An 18,048-nucleotide genomic window follows, 5' to 3' on the forward strand; every position below is an offset into this window, starting at 1 on the left:
CGAGGATTTCTGAGCGTGACGTTACATGTGACGTCATTTTATGATCTACAGAGCACACCCTAACCACTTACTCTTACTAACTCCTTTTAGAATTCACCCCAGTGTAATTTAAGTTCAAATAGTGTAACAAGATAGAGACACTCAATAAAAAACACTTGGTGTTTATAACATTTGTCTGTCCAAAAAAGACAGCGAATAAAAAATTAGTACCATCCCATGATGAATAGCTCCCACAACAACGGTAACGTCTATTGTTTGTGTGTTAAAATACCATGGAAAACAAGAAGAAATATAAGTAAAATCTGAGCAATTTTGGATATTGAAAACCTTTCTTCCAAGGTCGATCATTCCTTAATTCCTTAAAATTCTCCCATTTATCACTGCGTATCCTAACACCACGCAAGGTAGAGCCTTGAGAGACATTTGTGGATCAAAACTGCCTCTCGACGATCGCAAGAATGCCTCGATTCATTCAACTGACATATCCATTATCTTTGGGCGGAGGACGCCCCAGCCGGCTGCACTCGTTTGCACGTGCGAAATGCATCATGATATTTGATGTCTGCTACACCTAGTTTTTTGCCTAGGATATTGTGCACCAAGATCGTGACGAACTTCCGGTCGTGCTGACGTCATCGTCGTCATCAGATTCGTCGCCTGCCGGTATGTCGTCCTCATCCTCGCTGCTCTCAGTGTCACTAAAATCCGGGAAACTGAACCGCCGGATATGCTTAGCTGTGATGTAGCAGTCCTCTGTTTCCGGTCTGTGAAAAAAGAGAAAATTTGGTTAACTTTTCCTGACAGCTGTAGAAAGCTAGTTCCGTTTATCATTGAGCAACAAGTATATTACTTTAATAGTTCCAAAAACTACTACTTCTATCGTTCTTGGTTGTCTTCAGCTGATTAAAGTTAGTTTGGGAACCGTCTATAGAGAGGTTTATGATATCACCTGTCTTCGTTTGCTGTTTTGATCAAAATTCCCCTTACGGCTTTTTTCCTTCAACCCTCTCCACCCCAAAATAAGTATGCATATTCTCCACACTGTTCTCTATAAATTTTCCTAACGCGCTGACAAGGAGAATTTGTTTGACAATCAAGAAACTTCTTTAACTGGTGATCATATACTTAATACTCGTGACCTTGATGTTTGATTCATGGGTGATATTGTAAGGAGAAACTTGATGCTGGTCACTTAGGGGTCAAACGGTTAAAAGGCATATGGGTATTATCGTTGTTTTCTTTGATGAGACAGTCATTTAGGGTGTGAGCGTCAATTCGAAAAGGCATTCGCATAAATTAATTCCTCAAATCTCACGATTTCGGTTACTGCTTCGATGCTAATTAGTCTTGAAAAGGATCAAAATAAAGATAAAGCGCGACTGAAGGTACGCATTATGACTTCTGTCAGCTACATGCACCAAGGCGAGATCCGGAGTTAAACATTTTTTGCCTTTTGAAAACTCGTTTGTCTCCCGACTAATGCTAAGAGAGAGTGAAATTGAAAGAAATATTGCGGGAAAAGAAACCTTCATCTACCTCGATCGTTTCTTGACCTTTGAACTCGGCAACTGATCCCAAAGTTTCAGCTCCACTCCTCCCGTGCACATCCTGTGAAGGGTCACGTGGTCGCGTGCAGTCTGCGTGCATGATAGGCACGTGATGCTTCCGGTGTTTCTGTCGTCTACGGTTGCTACATATTCCTCTGAGGGTAAACTGCGAACTAAACCAACGAAAATGGGACAAATTAAACTGAGTTCAAGATCAACCAACAAACCTGCTTAAATGATCTGTTAGGAGCAATTTTTTGAGTGCATTGATTAAATTGGTTTGATTTCCTTCTTTAATTGGCCCACAGGACTCAGTCAACCTTTCATCCAATCAGATGCAAAACTGGAACCAATCAAGACAACGTCACACGAATTTCCCCGCCCTCCACACACGTCACCTCTCTTCACTTGAGTGCTCACTGGTTCTTTGAGATATTTTTTTATATTCTAATTGGTAGCCAGTCGTGTTGCCGTTTTTCTGGGGTGAGTTAATGTTACATGCTCGCAATCATTTATTTGACCGGCCATGTTTGACTTAGAGTTAAAGTGGACGGTGTGGCTAGGAGGCGGGGTCCGGCCCCTGCCTCTTTCCTCTCCCCAGCCTTCCGCTGCCGAAGATGGCGGCTATTTTTTTTCACCAAGAAGAAACATGTACTGAGCACTCGCTGGCCAAAATTACGTCTGGTCTAAAGGCTATCTAATTTGCCGATGTTTGTATGCTCTTGTCATCTGACTCCAGTCGAGTTTTACTGGGTGTGCAAAGAGCGTGAATAGCTCTTTTAGAGCTATAGAATAATTATTCATGCAACATCATGAAGCCATGATGTGAGGCAACCACACAGAGCAAGGTAAAAAAACCCAAGCCATACCATTCAAGTATCCATTCCCACGGTCCAGGTCGTAACCAGCGCTAACAAGACACGAATCCGTCGTTTCCATGGCACCTGTCGACCCGAATTCTGTTACGTGATTACGAATCTTTCGGAGTTTACCTAAGCGGTGAAAAAGAAAAATTAGTCAGGCATCACAGGATGAGATTTAGGCATGACCAGAAGTAATTCAAGTAAATTTATGCGATATCTGTACCTGATTTCAAGTCCATTGCCTTCATGTTTACTCCATCATCTCCCCAGTAAATTGTTTCCTCTGTTGTTGCCAAGCAACGCACCCTTCTGGGTTTGACGGTCACACCCGCGGTAGTTTGGCCCACAGCACCCTGGTCCGAGCTCATGACAGGCTTAAGAGAATTGTCTCTCACGTCCCAGACTTTCACCACTCCACTGGCCGAGCCACTGATCACACGGTCGTCCTGGAACTAGAGGATAAATAATAGCCAAAAAAATATTTAAACGAAGTCCAGCAGTTCGTGCAAGAATTATGCTATTTCTAATTTTTTAAAAGTAAAAACGCTTGTATTCTTTTCACTTGAAAAAATCATATTTCTCTACATAACTATGTTACCATGGATACCTTGATGGCCGTGACGGCATCTTCATCGTGACCACGCACAGATCTCACAGCATTTCCGGTCTCAAGGTCCCACAGCTCAACTTTACCGCCATCTATAAAATTACATAATAGTTTTTGCCTTCCACTATTTATAAAACATACAAGACCATTCACTCGGATTCACACGATTGATTGAGAGGTTCTTTTTTTATTTGAAATCAACGGAGTTTCGCCGTTTCTCTGACAGACGAATATATTTTTCTCTGACAGACGAATATATTTGTCACTCTGCGACTCACGATTAAAACAGATCAACAGATCAAATATGTTAACTAATATCAGTTGGTCATTAAAGCAACAATTCAAATGTTTATACAGAAAAAAAGCTTGTTAAGATACAAGTGATACTGAATTGCCGTTCGAATTCTCATATTCATAGTTTTTTATGTTACGTTTCGCGTCAGTTAAACCAAGAGTTCGATTATTTACACCATATTCTGTTGTAACTGATATCTTGAAGACCCCAGCCAAGGCTGACGCAATAAATTACTTTGCTTGTTTCTCACACAGAAAGTACAACTGATCCAGCGACACTCAGTATAAACACTACGCTTATGACGTTCTGGTTATGTTTAAGTTATGACGTCCGTCTTAAAGTCTACGCGTTGGCAAACTAAGGGAACAAAGTTCGCTCGCTTACAGGAACGTGATCAACATAACCACATCACATGCTAACATAAGAACTTTGACCAACCTAGTCCAGCCGCTGTTAGATTACGGCGACAGTCGAGGCATTCAACAGGTGAAAAGGCATACATGGATCGCTCTATCTGACCTGAGGAAAGAGAAGGAAGAAATCACTTTACAACGAAAAATTTTTTACTGCGCAATAAGAATTACGAAAGGGAAAATCCTTCGAGCCACAAGTATCTACAAATGAAATCGAAAACGAAAACATATTCACATCACTTACGGACAAATCCCATTTTTGAAGAGAAAGGAAATAGTACTGCTCCCAAACCACTGCTAATATTTTAAGCGCTTTCCAATAAACAAGTAGTTATTCCCGTGTTATAGTAATATGGATGTAGTTGCTGAAGCGGGTTCTCATCCTGTTATGCAAATACGCAACTCTCGAGGGACCAATAAAACAATTGTATTACGTCGGCGGTATAAGTAAACATAATACTTAGACGTAGAGATTGAATCGATCAAGCGTTCTATTTTATCTTCCGTGACTTCAAACGTTTTTCGAGTACAGTAACACGAACGAGAGAAATAAACATCTGATCCCTGGCAACGTTAAGACTCGTTAAAGAGACGTTTTAATGTAATAACGTGATGGAGGCCACAAACGCAACTCCATAACGTGACAACAAAAATATCACGTACAAAGTCACGTTGACAATCCAGACCGATTGTCGCGATCAAGATGCCAAGTAAACAGCAGAAATAAATAAATTTTGCAGGCACAAACACTGAGGAAATTATACCACAGAAACGACCATATGATTGACTTTCCATCTCTTACTGTTTTAGGCATAAGAGAGGATACAGAGGGCGTGTTTGGGGGAGGGAGAGGGGAGTTGGTAAGGCGTCGGCAAGCTAGTCACGCGGAAAAGTTCATGAATCTCTCTTCACCACGCACGCGCAACGTGACCATGTTAAAGCGTTGCATCCCAGAAAACAACTGCTTAACTTACCGTTTGAGAGAGACCAGATCTTCATGGAGCAATCTTTTGAGCCCGTGACAACAGAGTACTGATCAGGTCGAAAACTGGAAGACACTTCTAGGGAGACAAAAATAGCAAGAAATGTAAAGACAAGACAGGTTGATAGGAAAACTAGAAAAGGACAGCCAGCCATGGCGACAAAAAGACAAGCAGGGCTGACGAATAAGATAACTCTACGGATGAAATAAATAGGAAATTTAGACAGGAAGATCGAATAGAACGGGAAGTATATGAGGCAAATAGAGCAACAGAGAAAACACAGGTAAACAAAAGGATGGACAGATGACCGACAGAAAGACCGTCTGACCGACGGAGACAGATCTACAGATAGACATTGCAAAAGACGAAAAAGGGGATCATTTTCTAAAGAAAAAAAAAACCGAAACTGTAGTGCTGCGTCGGTAGGAATATTACAAGATAAATTGGTTTTTAACCACTGATTGGATAATATACAGTTTCCAAGGCTGACATTTCGAGGGTAAACCCTTCGTCAGAGCGAATGGCGACGCTCGAAACTTCCGCTTCAGAGAGGCTGCAACACAAAAAGAGGGTTGAACATAGTTGTAAGGGGGATCCTTTCAAGAGTGAGGTCTTATAGAGAAAAATATATAGATAGACATAGACAGAAACACAGACAAAGAAATATCAAAACCACTCTCTCACCGCATGATGATATATCCCTTTTCGGCAGAAGGAAAACTGATGTTATGGAACCAGTATGACCTCCCAAGCTCTTCACCTCTTTCCCTGTGTCAGCATTCCACAACTTTAGCATGGTGTCGCGACTGGAAAAAAACCGGCAACGTTGTCAAAGTGAAGTAGAATACGAACAAAAAGTTTAGGATCGATGTCAGTATCTGCGCAACTGCGCACCTACCCCTCCCATGACCCAACAACGGTCAACTGATAACAAGTTAAGGTTAATGTTGGGTTCGGGGAGGGGAGGGGAGGGGAGAAGAGGGGAGGGGTAAGAGCGCAAATCTCAGATACTAACAATGATCCATCCAAAATTTCTTACGTTTTAAAAATCGAGTTGACTTCAAGACAAACGTGAACCTCCTCACGGTTTTTGCCATTGTTTTAAATATATTTCTCTGAATACTTAAAACTACCAACAAGAAGTGAACCTGAAAATAGCACTTCGGATAAAAACTAGGGAACCTAGGAGTGACCAGCATCTATCTTCTCCTTACAACATCACCTCTGAATCACACATTAAGGTCACGAGAATAAAAGAAATGATCATCAAGTAAGGAAGCTCTTGATTGTTAAACAAATTCTCCTTGTAAGAACCTTAAGAAATGTTAAGAGAACAGTATGGAGAATATGCATGCTGGTTTTAGGGTGTGAGGTTTATGTTCACAATTTAGCTTCACGATATTAGGTGTGATAAGAAATAAGACGTGATTGGGAAATCCAAAAATTAACAGTTTCCTGTACTATCAAAAACAAACAAATAAAAAATAAATAAATAAACACAATTCAAATATGAATGATACGGAAAAAAAATTTTCGTAAGAAAAGAGTATCGTCTTATGCGAATGGACAACTGTCTCAAAAATAAGTATGTTATATGGAATTATTTTACATGTTTTGTGTATAATGACGGATAAAGATTCATGTGCTATTTGGGAGACAAATAGATGCATACATGTATAACAGATTGCCTTCAAATGTTTTGAGAAACCCCTGTCAATAAATCAGAAAGACACTAGGGTTGAGCTACAGTTACTCGTGAGTAATTTCACCACCTAAATGGAATTGCAGTTCAAAAATATTTCATAAGTTAACGACCATTGAACTTAGACTGCTTTTCTTCTACGAGAAAACAACAGCCTATGCTATATTTCCACGATTTACTGATCTGGAAGAAAGAATATTGAATACAGGACATTCCGATCAGATATCTACTGGATAATACGAGTGCAAATTCATTTTTGTCCAAATCTAACGATGCCGGTGACTGAGGTCGATAAGGAATAACAGTACGGCACGATAAGTTGATAACAGGTAACAGAGCCATTCGATTAGTAAAAATACCTGTTCTTATCCTTCCTGAAATTAAACAACATGGCACCAAGTCACTGTGTTGGAACGTTGATAAAATATTTCACGCCCTTTCACCGTTAAATCTTAGCATGACGCTTCTCTGCTGCTTTCGCTGAGTTTGGGCATGGTGTGTGCTATACCTTGCTTATCAACCGGTAAATAACAGCCTCAAGGCCAAAATCTCTTGCAAATTAGATGAAACTAACTTATCATTAAATATTAAGAAATTCAAAGCCGCACATCGCAGCAGTGAACTGGTCTTGCGGCAGGTATGTGAATAAGCTATCACGATAGATTTCACTGGGAGTTCACGAGATTACAAAATTCACAACGTGAAGAAATTTGCAACAAAGTACAAACCTCAAACACTATCCTTTTCACACGAACTCTAACAACTTGACGAATGGAAATTTTAGATATTAATGTTTTTATTCTGGCCGACGGAATTAACTTGAAAAATAAAAGAAGGCCGACGGCAGGTTCATCGTTCAGATAGAATATTAAGCAGAGGGCTATAGAGACCATGTTAGTATTCCAGGTCATTTCAAACTGACACGATTAAAGAAACAAATAACCTTTTCGCAATACAGCCTGTGTTTCACGTTACTTGGTCAAAATAGCTGCCGCCAACTCAATCTAGCCGCTCTGGTCATGTGACAAACCAGCACCAATCACATCGCAAGTGCTACGATTTACTTGCTGCACTAGGCGTCATAAAAAAACGGATTTTGCCTTGGATTTCTTGCCCTGCTATCCAGCTAAGGCAGTATCTGGATTCGAAATCTGATTAGCCTCTTTGTTTATCGAATAATAATAATTTTATGAGGGATGGGTTGTCTACAGGAGATTATAAACTGATAATCTCTTGTTTGTCTAACTTTTTTCCGTTTTATCGAAGTCAACTGAACATAACAAATTTTACCGTCCAAACTAAATACCGCAAAAGAAAATTCATCCAAAAGAAATTTATGCAAGTTTTTCCAGTGGCCTTATGCCGTTTTTCTTTGAGGGAGATGCTCATATTACGTACACAGGAATTCTTATCATCACACAGAAGTCACGGATTTGATCTCATATCCTACGAATTACCTCCAAGAATTGTTAGAACGCTTTTGAATTGAGTGTCCTAAAAGAAAAACCAACAGCCAATAAAATGAAAGGAAATACTTTAAGGAGCCAATAGGAACCCAAAGTAAAACAACAAAACCAAAGCACGGGAAAACGAGGGCGACCAAGTCGTGATTGCTTTTAGTTTTGCATCTGATTGGATGAGAGAGTGGCTCCAGTTTTCTCGGCCAATTACAGTGCGAAGGAAAGGAACAACGATGATACCTCGGATTACTTTCGACCAAAGTATTAGAAACTATTTTGTTTGGGGCTACTATTTTGTTTGGCAAACTAGTTTGGGGCTGCTAATGAAGAAATTGAAAAAATTGTATCATTCTGTTAGAGTGGAAATGGATAATAGAGGGAAAGTAATATCACTAGTCATTTTTGTGGGGAAGCAGCCCCTCCCTCTTCTGCCTACAGGTCCCTTAACCCTTTTTATTCCCAGAGCTGATTAACATGAAACTTCTCCCTATGATATCCACTTAGTTTTCTAGCAAACAGTTAATAAGAATACTCAAACTTATCAGGGAGAGGTCATCTTGATCTCAGACCATATTCTCATAACTAATTTACTGGGCAATGTGTAGCAGCAAGAGGGGAGAATTAACAATCAGATCTTGGAGGTTAAAAGGTTAATAACTACATGGGATGAGGGGGGGGGGTACCAATATCAATACACCATTAAAGTACCAGCCCCAAGGAATGAATTTTTAAGTAAGGGAGTACAGAGACTGCATTGATGGTGGAGTATTTTAAATCCTTGGAGTGACCAGCATCTCAATCATCCTTACAGTAACACTGCTGAATCATTCATTATTATGATGAGAAAAAAGGACATAATTGCCCAGTACCTAAGAAGCTTGCATTGATAAATGAGTTGTCCTTGTCAGCACTAAAGGGAATGTGTAGAGAAGAGTATGGAGAATATAGATTCTGATATTAGGATGCAAAGGATTAATGACCACAGGGAAACTCCTCTTGGAGTCCAGGGTCATTTTTGTGTTGAAAAGTTTGAAAATTGACCATCCATGTTGGCCACAGGGAACCCTTTCTGAGTATTAGTTTGTTCCTATTGGGAAGAAATTTTGATGCAATTTTTCCTCCAAGGAGTGAAGTGAAGGGGCACTATCCTTATTCCAGCAACTGATACTTTGGAGTATCACGACACAATCATGGTAGCTCTGAAAAAATGATCCGGGGTGTGTGTATCAACCCTTTAAATTCCAAGTTTAAGATAGAAATTCTTCCAACTTATTTCCTTAGTTTTTTTCAAAAATTTAACAGGAGAATTTGGTTATCTCAAAAAAACACCCTGTAGCTGGTGAGCTTTTCTGTTCTCATAACCTGCTAAGGAGATAACCTATTGTAATTGCAGGAAGAAGTCACATGTTCATCACTTCTGAGGGTTAAAGAGTTAAAAAGGGAAATTGTACTAGAAAGCATGCATGACAGTGGAAAGCCATGCAATACTTATCATCAATTGCAAGCTGCACATAGTGAAACATACCTTCCAGACACAAGAACTGAACCCTCACAGTGAACACAACATATCGCATCGTTGTGACCTTCTAAAGATCTCACATAAAACTTCATATCACTGTTTAGGGATGGTGACTGCAATATGCAAGTTTTTGTATTTGCCAGCGGAGTATCAGGCACCTTGCCCTGAACAGCACCTTGATTAGTACTTGTACTCTTGCTTTGATTAGGTTTATTTTCATCCTGCGCACTTTGACTGATAACTTTTTGTTCTGCTCCTTCAACATCAGATGTGAAAAAAGTGGTGGTAGTTACTTCCTCTTCTATTTCTTGCTGAATCAACAGAGCTGGTTCATCTTCTTTTGTTTGATTTTCCATTCTTTGTATTTCCAAATTCAGTTCGTCTTCCCTTGCTACCAATTGCTGCACTTTAGAGCGTATTTCATCTTTTGTGCAAAGCTAAGAATGTAAAAAAAAAAAAAAGATTATCTATTGAATTTAAAAACTTACAAAGCTGCAAATTGATGGACAAAAGATAACATCAGCATGATGGATCATTCAAAGCAAGTGGGACACACTGCAAGAACCTTAATCCAAGCTTCCATAGTGTGATGTAAAAATAAGTGTTATTTATTTAGTACCTTGTCAGGCATTGTGACACACTTTGCAAGCTTAAGTAGAGATCTTGGTGGGCTGAATTAAAAAATGCATGCTTGTGTGATTGTTCCGACTGTTTTGTTGTCATTTTGTTCAGTTTTTATTTCTCAATGTTTTCCAAAGTGATAATAATAGTAACATAGTTTCTTTTCTTGGACATAACTATCTCTTCGGCCTTTCTATGAGTCATTTTAAGTCCTCTCCTAGTGTCTTGGGCTAATTGACTCTCAGTCAGGCCCAAAACATATTTATGCCCACAAACAAAGACTCTGTTGTTTTATTCTAGCTTGTTAGGGGTTGGGATGATTGGTTCATTGCAGATCACTTATCAGGTCTCCTTGAAAATACACCAGTACCCATGCATATTTCTAGGTGAAAAGATGCATTTTGAATCAAAGTCACATTCATGCTTTTTGCTGGAAATCACCAATAAAATAGCTCCTAATGTATGGCTAAAACCCATACCTTTAAATCTTAAGTCCTACACTTTAACTTTTTGGCTCCTGCAACTTCAACCAAACAGACCAGCGAGTAAATCCTTCTTTGAAGAAATATGAGAAAAATCTGTCATGATTACAAGACACTTGATAAGCTGGCAGTGACCAAAGAATTTTTGTGGTCAGCCTTGCTCTATTTAGTCATGAACTGTGTGGAAACAGACTACGAATTGTATTTGGTAAATCGAGTACTGAAAAGAAATGTGGAAAATTAAAATCAGTCGTTTAAAAGGGAAAAAGCATTGTAACTTACTTGGGACCAGACTCACTATTTATGAAAAATCAACAGATGGGTAAAAATAACAGGCATTGGTGCCAAAATTAACTTTCGTGCTTATCTATCGCTTCCGGCCAGGTGATCTGTTCTCAACAACAAACTCGTCGATGGCGGAAAAAAAACATTCGCGCTCACGGGTAAATTACAGTTAAGCTGAATCAATTCATTTTCAGTAAGTGTTAACCACGACCTCAGTAACCTTTAATTATAATCAAATTGATGAAAAGCAAGTTGACCCAAATCTCTTTACATTCGTTTTTACTTACAAACTGTAAGCAAAGAAGTATAGTCTGCACTACTGTTTGTAATCATAGCTGCTACGAGACGCGTATTAAACGTGGCTATTGTTTACCATGGCACAGTTTCAGTACGAAATTTTAACTTTCACCATTACCTTAAGATATTCTTCTTCCGTTAATTCTCGCTCTAAGTCCTCTAATTTTTCAATTTGCCGTAGCTTTTTCCTGAATTTTCGTAACTCAGTAGCAACTTTCTGTCTATCGAAGTCGGCCATTATACACGCTGAAAATGATTGAAGACTGGGAATAATTATTTCAACATGTTCCAGGCTGGGGTAGGGTTAGGTTTTTTCTCTCTTCTGTCTACCCTCACCGTGGCCGTGATCCAGCAGCTGGAATGCCAAAACAAAATAAACAGCAGGTCATTTTTTTATCTTTATTTTCCCACAACGATTAAAATTTTAACTCATATTGATTTGCCTTTCCACAAGATAACGCTATTAATCAAATCGCGCTTTGTGTATAAAGCTTAGCACTATTCATGAAATCCGTTTTGATACACCACAAACATTTCCATAGTCCATTTTTATTAAGATGTAGGAAGTCAAAACATGTGCTAAAGCGAAATAATTTATACTAGACCATGTCATGAAACAATTAAAATGTTTGATGGACCGTGTCAAATTGTATAATAAACATTCTAAAAGATTTTTCTTTATTTACTGCCGAGTAAAGTTTCTTCAATTATTTTGAATGAACATTTATTGATTTATCATCTTCTGTTATTTGAATACTAAATCTGTGTCCTGAATCCCAGCTGCCTCAATAAACTGCCATATTTTGTACTAGTATGTGTAAAAAAATTTAATATGGATTTCGTTCTGCTGATTGCAAATAAAAAAGCTATGATTTCATTGGCTGGCGGGTGACACATAGGAGTATATTTCTCGACAAAGTCGACAGAAGAAAGGGTGTCTCATATGCCAGAGCCATTAGCACAGCTTGCGCCTCGCTAATTGACAAACAGAAATACTCATTCGCTGAATTTTTAGTCATGTAAAGAATCCCTTAGAAAGGTATTCTGTGTCAGTTACGAGTTGGGAAGTACGCGCGGCATCTCGTATCGTTCACCCTTGATCGGTGTTGTTCATGCCTCTTCAGTCAAGAGCCTAAGTTATTATATGTCAAGTGCTGTGACAGTCTTCCTGATGAGTCACTTAAAAGAATTTTAAATTTCTCCTCTTGAAGACAACTTGTTTCGACAGCGGGAACTTGACAATCGATATACCTAATATCTTTTATTGCTGACCTCAATTTTCGCCAACTGTGGGTCAAATGCGAACGTTTCACGGATGGCGGCCAAGTTTAGTTGGATCGTACTGCAACTGTTCGCCGTATGGATTCGAATTTGTCGTTCTTCTTGCGGTGACCACCTTGAAGGCTATTCCGGAGACCTTCGTTTTCCTATAAGTGGAGGAAATGTTGGCGAAAGTCTTCGCTGCACTTGGACAATTACAGTGTCAGAGAGATTTCGTGTAAAAATTACATTCACAGACTTTGTTATGGAAACAATATGTTGTTCTTGTACGCATGATTTTTTAGAAATTCGCGACGGGTCTCTTGACAATTCCACTGTTATTGGACGATTCTGTGCAAAAAGGCAACCTAAATTTATTTACTCCACGACAAATGTTATATGGATTCAATTTACGTCTGATTTTCGTACCTACAGTAGTAATCGTTTTCGGCTGTCATACGAAGCAGTATGTGGCAGCCATTACACTGATTCTTCAGGCACTCTTCGTTCACCAAGGTATTCGTTTCCTTATGAAAACAAAGATTGCATCTACAGCATCGAGGTGCCGAAAGGGAGAATAAAGGTAAAGTTCGAGAGCTTCAGAGTTAATGGTCGAATGCCTGTTTGTTTATATGACTTTCTTGAGGTGAAGGAAATTGGATACTTCGTACTCTCAAATTCTCAAGGAGAATCGAGACGTAGTCGTTACTGCGGCATTAACAAACCGCCAATTATTTATTCTACAAAAGGTAGTATTCTGTGGTTTAGATTCAAGAGGTCAGATGACGGGAAATCGCGATTCATAGCTAATTATCGCACCATTTTCGTTGGAGAGGGAACATGTGGTGGAACCTTTAAAGATACATCGGGGTTAATATACTCGCAAAATTACCCCTATCACTTTCCACACGGCCAAGAATGTGTATGGAAAATTCGGGTGGATCCTAACATGCATGCACATTTATACTTTGATACCTTGGATTTTGGATATAAAATGGATGGAGTCTGTGGGTATGGACATTTAGAAATTTATGATGGGTCAGAGGAATCCTCTTTTAAAATTGGCGAGTATTGCGGAAATGTTATTCCCAACAAAATCATTTCCAGGACAAATGAGCTCATGATCAAGGCAGTGTCAAGTTACGAGGGAAAAAACATAGGGTGGTTTTCTCTGCATTATGAGTCATCTACTGGAAGTGTTTGTGGAATGTCTAAGTTCACCTGCGCAAATCGGCAATGCATTGAAAATGATAAAGAATGCAATGGTCAAAAAGACTGTGAAGATGGTTCAGATGAAGAAGTTTGTCCTGAACAAACTTCTTCCAAAGACCCTGGTTTTCTATCTTGGTACAGATTCTGGCCTGTCAGCATTGTGGGAGGAATGCTTATTGTTGGAGTATGGCTTTGGAAAGCATGGAAAAAAATTATGGCAGCTCGATCTGAAGTGGACAGACCTCATGTGACTACTCCATCACCAAATCATTTAGAGATGCTCCCTTGTACTTCTGTGGAACCTCCAAGTTACAATGAGGCTGTTGCTGAAAATGTAGAGCCTCCGCCCTCTTATGAAGAAGCTCTCAGAGAACGATTAAACCCTCAGAATAGCATACAAGAGGCTGACTCTGTCAGGGTTCACTGTGACTTAAATACTGGCAACATGGCATTGCCCAGAAATGTAGGTCAAACGTTGTCCATGGTAGTTTATGAGGGTTCATCAACAAGCTCTCACGGTTCTCCATATGACAGTCATAGAAAGAGAGGTTATACTTCTCTACACTTAAATGCTCAAAGTATTTAGTGCTCTGTCAGGTTATAATAATAATTATTAGTTCATAAAAATCATATTGTAGTATTTTTCAATTGTGACAGATAGTTCAGGAAAGATCAGTCAATTGTTGGATTTAATCTGGGATTACTTTGGTTCTGCTTGACTGCCTACTGCGATTGATTTAGAAAAATATAGCTACTCTATAGTCAATCAGAAGTAAAATCATCAGTAATCAGAAGTAAAAGTAACACCAATTTATACTTGGCCACACCCATTTCCATGATCATGTTTATTTTTCCAAGTTTTCGTTGGCTCCTTTTGATATTTTCCTTTCTTATTGGCAGCTGTCAGTTATCTTGGATTTGGTTTTCCTTCACTCATACAAAATGAGCTTTAACTGAATATGTTCCAGTTTGCAGAATATATCCAAGGGTTTTTAGTCAGTTTTTTTAAAATTTTTTAACCTTTTCACTCCCAAGATCTCATTAGTAATTCTCCTTACTATCTTGCATATAATTCTTATGATGATGGCTGGGAGAATGTGGATCAACTTATAATTCTCTAACTGATATAACTTTCTCCCCAATTTATGAATGAAAACACTTGCTTGGCAGTCATCTTTCTGTGCTGTTAGAGTTATTGTAAACAGAGTTTCAATTTCAAAGAAATGGTTTGAAAAGAGGACATGTTTTAGCCAAGTTATCTGACAAGAACTTCTGCATTAATGATAGCTTAGCTAATTTGAATAAAATGTATTGCAAAAAAATAGGAAAATTACTAGTTGCCAAATCTACTTATATTTCATAATTTACATAAAAATAGTGTATTTACTGTTAGCCATACAGCTATTGACTAGTGTCTATAACAGAGTGCAAAGCAACACTTGCATTCATTGCCAGAAAAATTATAGTTATTTACAATGAAAATTTAAAAATTTGTAAATGTGTGATTATTACTCATTTTGGTTACATAGATGAATCCATGGTCAACAGTTTAGTGTCTCACTAAACAGGCACTTCCCCCTTTACACCCTAACATCAGTTTGCATATTCTCCAAACTGTTCTCTATACATTTCCTTTAAGGACAAGGAGAATTTGTTTACCTAATGAACCAAGAACCTCTTTAGCCAGTGATCATTTCCTTCATTTTTAAGAACTAACATCAGTATGCATATTCTCTATGCTGATTTCTCACTTTCCTACAATAATGACAAGGAGAACTTATTTCGCAATCAAGAGCCTCTTCAGTTGGTGACCATTTCCTTTTCTCTCAAGACCTTAAATGTTTTCATTCAGGGGTGAAATTTAATACTGGTTGCTCTGAGGGCTTAATTCTTGATAGGACTGTGTTGAGGTCAGTGAACTTGACTTCAATAGGTATTAAGGCCAGATATGATGTATCCCTTTAGTGTAGATAGTATGTGCACCCTTATTGGTCGAAATGGTGTGTTTACACAAGAGTATGTAGACATGGTCGTGGGGTCACACTTAATATGTTTGGAATTATTTTTGAGAAATATTTCATAAAAGCAGTCAAGGATTTTTTCCAGGCTTACAAATCCTCTTAAAAACAATTGAAAGGGCAGGACAACTTGAGAGAGTTTTGGAACCCAAGACTCAGTCTAGGTTTATCACTTCTACCTAGACCCAGCCAATTTTCAATTATTACATAGTTGGTTCTTCTCCTTGTTAAGGCCAAGCCCCTTTTCAAACTCTGCACATGTGAGTAGCTATATAGCTTACTGCACCCTAAGTACTAGATGTGACACCTAAGGGAGATGAATGATATTAGGTGATTTTGATCTCTAACCATTGATGTGTCATAGTTTTCCTTAGCCTGTGAGCAGACCCTTGTTTTTAGTGCTACAGGGCATGTATTTCCTCGACCCATGGGTACATTTAAGACAAGTTGGGGAGAGGTTTGTCTAGGGTCTGGCACTATCAGTACCAGGCCCCTCACAGACCTCTCATTGGCTCACATTGCTCATTCCATGGGCAAAGACATTCCCATCTGAAATGCTTACTTCCCCAATATTTTTTAACTGTGTATTTGCCACTTTAGCTGATAAGCTTTAACACCCTCATTTTAGAGGTATGGGTTCAAAGTTCATCTTTTTAAATTGATAATGTTCTTAAAGGGATCTTTTCTCACATCATTTAATTTATCCAGTAAGGTGAACAGAAATTCAGGATGAATTCCCTCAATCAGGTTATATCGTGGAATAAAGTAACTTGGCAAAGACTTTGTGGCCAGGCAATAAAACAAGTCATCCAAAAGTCCAAGAAGGTTGGCTGCCAAATTACTGTCTGTCCATAATTTTGGAGGGTACTTGTGGCACGCTTGAAGAAACACCATTTTCAAGTGATATGAATGAAGAATATGAGGGCATTTTAGATGCCAGAATCTTATTTGTTTAAAGACTCTGTAACATGTTATAGCAGCAGGGCATTGTGATGCTAATTCCTGTAACAGAAAAAGTTCTACAACGCTGAAAGACAGTCTCCATTCTACCTTTGATTGTCCATTTGGTGAACACTTTCCAACAAGATAAAGATGCTGTTGTTGTGCTTTAACAAAAGCCTCCTCACTGAGCCAGTTTGGCTTTCCATGTACTGTAATCCACGATGGATACTCAACTGGAAGACAGTCATTTAGCAACTCGAATGCAACAACCAAATCACAATTGATTGTAACGCTTTGGAAGTCTAAAGACATGGATAAAGTTACTGCTGGTGGATTGAATTCCAATTGGAATCTCTCATTTAGTAAAGGAATTTGAGCGAAAATATGTTCAATTTGCTTATACAAGTCGCCTACAATCAACAATGGATTAAGGTACAATTCGCCCCTTCTCTTCGGATCGCTTGGGCCAATAGCAAAGGGGGCCCAGTTTCTTCTGTAATCTTCATCATTCAGATACACGACAAAGTATCCCTCGCTTGTGTCTTCTTGCTTCATAAGTATGGCAGGACTGTCCCTTGATCTTCCGACTTTAACGTCTCGGAACACACAGAGTATATCCATTTCGAATTCAAGATGAGGCTTTCCATCCCCATGCCTATCGAAATTAGGAATATTTACCCCTTCCGCTGTGCTTCCAGTCCAGACGAATTCGACTTCCCTGTAGAGGGGATGTTTCCGTAACGGCTTATACAAACAATTCTTAATCGCACCAAACACAGATGGAAATAATTGTTTTGATAAATCGTCCATAACTTGAAAACCGCCTCCATCTAAATGCTTTTGAAGAGCTTCATTGAGGCTAGCGATTGAATTTCCTGATAGACGATCAATTCCAGCTTCCGCCATGCCGATGCTTTCTTTCAGTGACTACTTTATATATGAAGACACATTTTATCTCTTTCTATTAATGACATGGAAGTTCGTGTTCGAAGGTTGAATAATGCTATCCGCTGAATAAGCTTGAATAAATCTCTAACCGGCGGATGGTGTAGTATGGCCCTGGCCTTAGCTCACAAGGCCCTCAACCCGTTACATCCTAAAGTCAGTTTTTATATTCTCTGTATTTTCTTCACACACTTCCTAATGTGCTGATAAGAGAATTTGTTCAACAATCTAGAGCTTCTTAAGTTTGTGATCGCTTCTTTTATTCTCATGACCTAAATATGTGATCCAGGGGTGATTTGGTTAAGAGAAGATATGAGTCACTCTTGGGAGACAGAGGGTTAAGAACTTATACTAGCTATCTTGGAAAATATGGCTACCAATGTTGGAACTATTAACAACTATAAGACATCTTTGGAAAGTTTACAACAGAGACATCAAATGAGGAAATAAGGTTTCAATATTGACAATTCTAGGCAACAATCCAAGAGAAAATTAGACTAATCCTTTCACTGTAATTCATGTTCCTTTCAGGAAAATATAATTGAAAAGCTCTCTAAAATACCAGGCATCCAACTGAGGTGTTATGCAAGGAAAATG

At 38.8% G+C, this 18,048-nt stretch overlaps 3 protein-coding genes across 5 annotated transcripts; 1 reads left to right on the forward strand and 2 right to left on the reverse strand.

The window, feature by feature from the left end:
- Window positions 1-145: 145 nt before the first annotated feature.
- On the reverse strand, window positions 146-11,335 carry LOC113675816 (WD repeat-containing protein 37). Of its 3 annotated transcripts, none has more exons than XM_089214438.1 (10): window positions 11,193-11,335; window positions 9,396-9,826; window positions 5,393-5,514; window positions 4,700-4,783; window positions 3,751-3,831; window positions 3,018-3,109; window positions 2,634-2,862; window positions 2,417-2,539; window positions 1,537-1,720; window positions 146-764 (listed from the first exon to the last, which is right to left on the reverse strand). In XM_089214438.1, exons 1-10 carry the CDS (start codon window positions 11,310-11,312, stop codon window positions 584-586), a joined length of 1,647 nt encoding a protein of 548 aa, XP_089070564.1. In that variant the 5' UTR covers window positions 11,313-11,335; the 3' UTR covers window positions 146-583. The 3 variants fall into 3 exon arrangements, with proteins under 3 accessions (XP_089070564.1, XP_027048214.2, XP_089070565.1); XM_027192413.2 differs by having other exon boundaries at window positions 4,700-4,786; XM_089214439.1 differs by lacking the exon at window positions 11,193-11,335 and adding an exon at window positions 10,490-10,562 and having other exon boundaries at window positions 4,700-4,786.
- A 631-nt stretch (window positions 11,336-11,966) lies between these two features.
- On the forward strand, window positions 11,967-15,044 carry LOC113675815 (tolloid-like protein 1). The gene has a single exon (XM_027192412.2). The coding sequence runs from the start codon at window positions 12,390-12,392 to the stop codon at window positions 14,130-14,132; it is 1,743 nt and encodes a 580-aa protein (XP_027048213.2). The 5' UTR covers window positions 11,967-12,389; the 3' UTR covers window positions 14,133-15,044.
- Window positions 14,881-17,989, reverse strand: LOC113675818 (nucleotidyltransferase MB21D2). The gene has a single exon (XM_027192416.2). The coding sequence runs from the start codon at window positions 17,410-17,412 to the stop codon at window positions 16,210-16,212; it is 1,203 nt and encodes a 400-aa protein (XP_027048217.2). The 5' UTR covers window positions 17,413-17,989; the 3' UTR covers window positions 14,881-16,209.
- Between the last annotated feature and the right edge of the window lie 59 nt (window positions 17,990-18,048).

This window comes from Pocillopora damicornis, chromosome 8 (genome assembly GCF_964200805.1).
Source record: "Pocillopora damicornis chromosome 8, jaPocDami1.2, whole genome shotgun sequence".
Lineage (NCBI taxonomy): Eukaryota > Metazoa > Cnidaria > Anthozoa > Scleractinia > Pocilloporidae > Pocillopora > Pocillopora damicornis.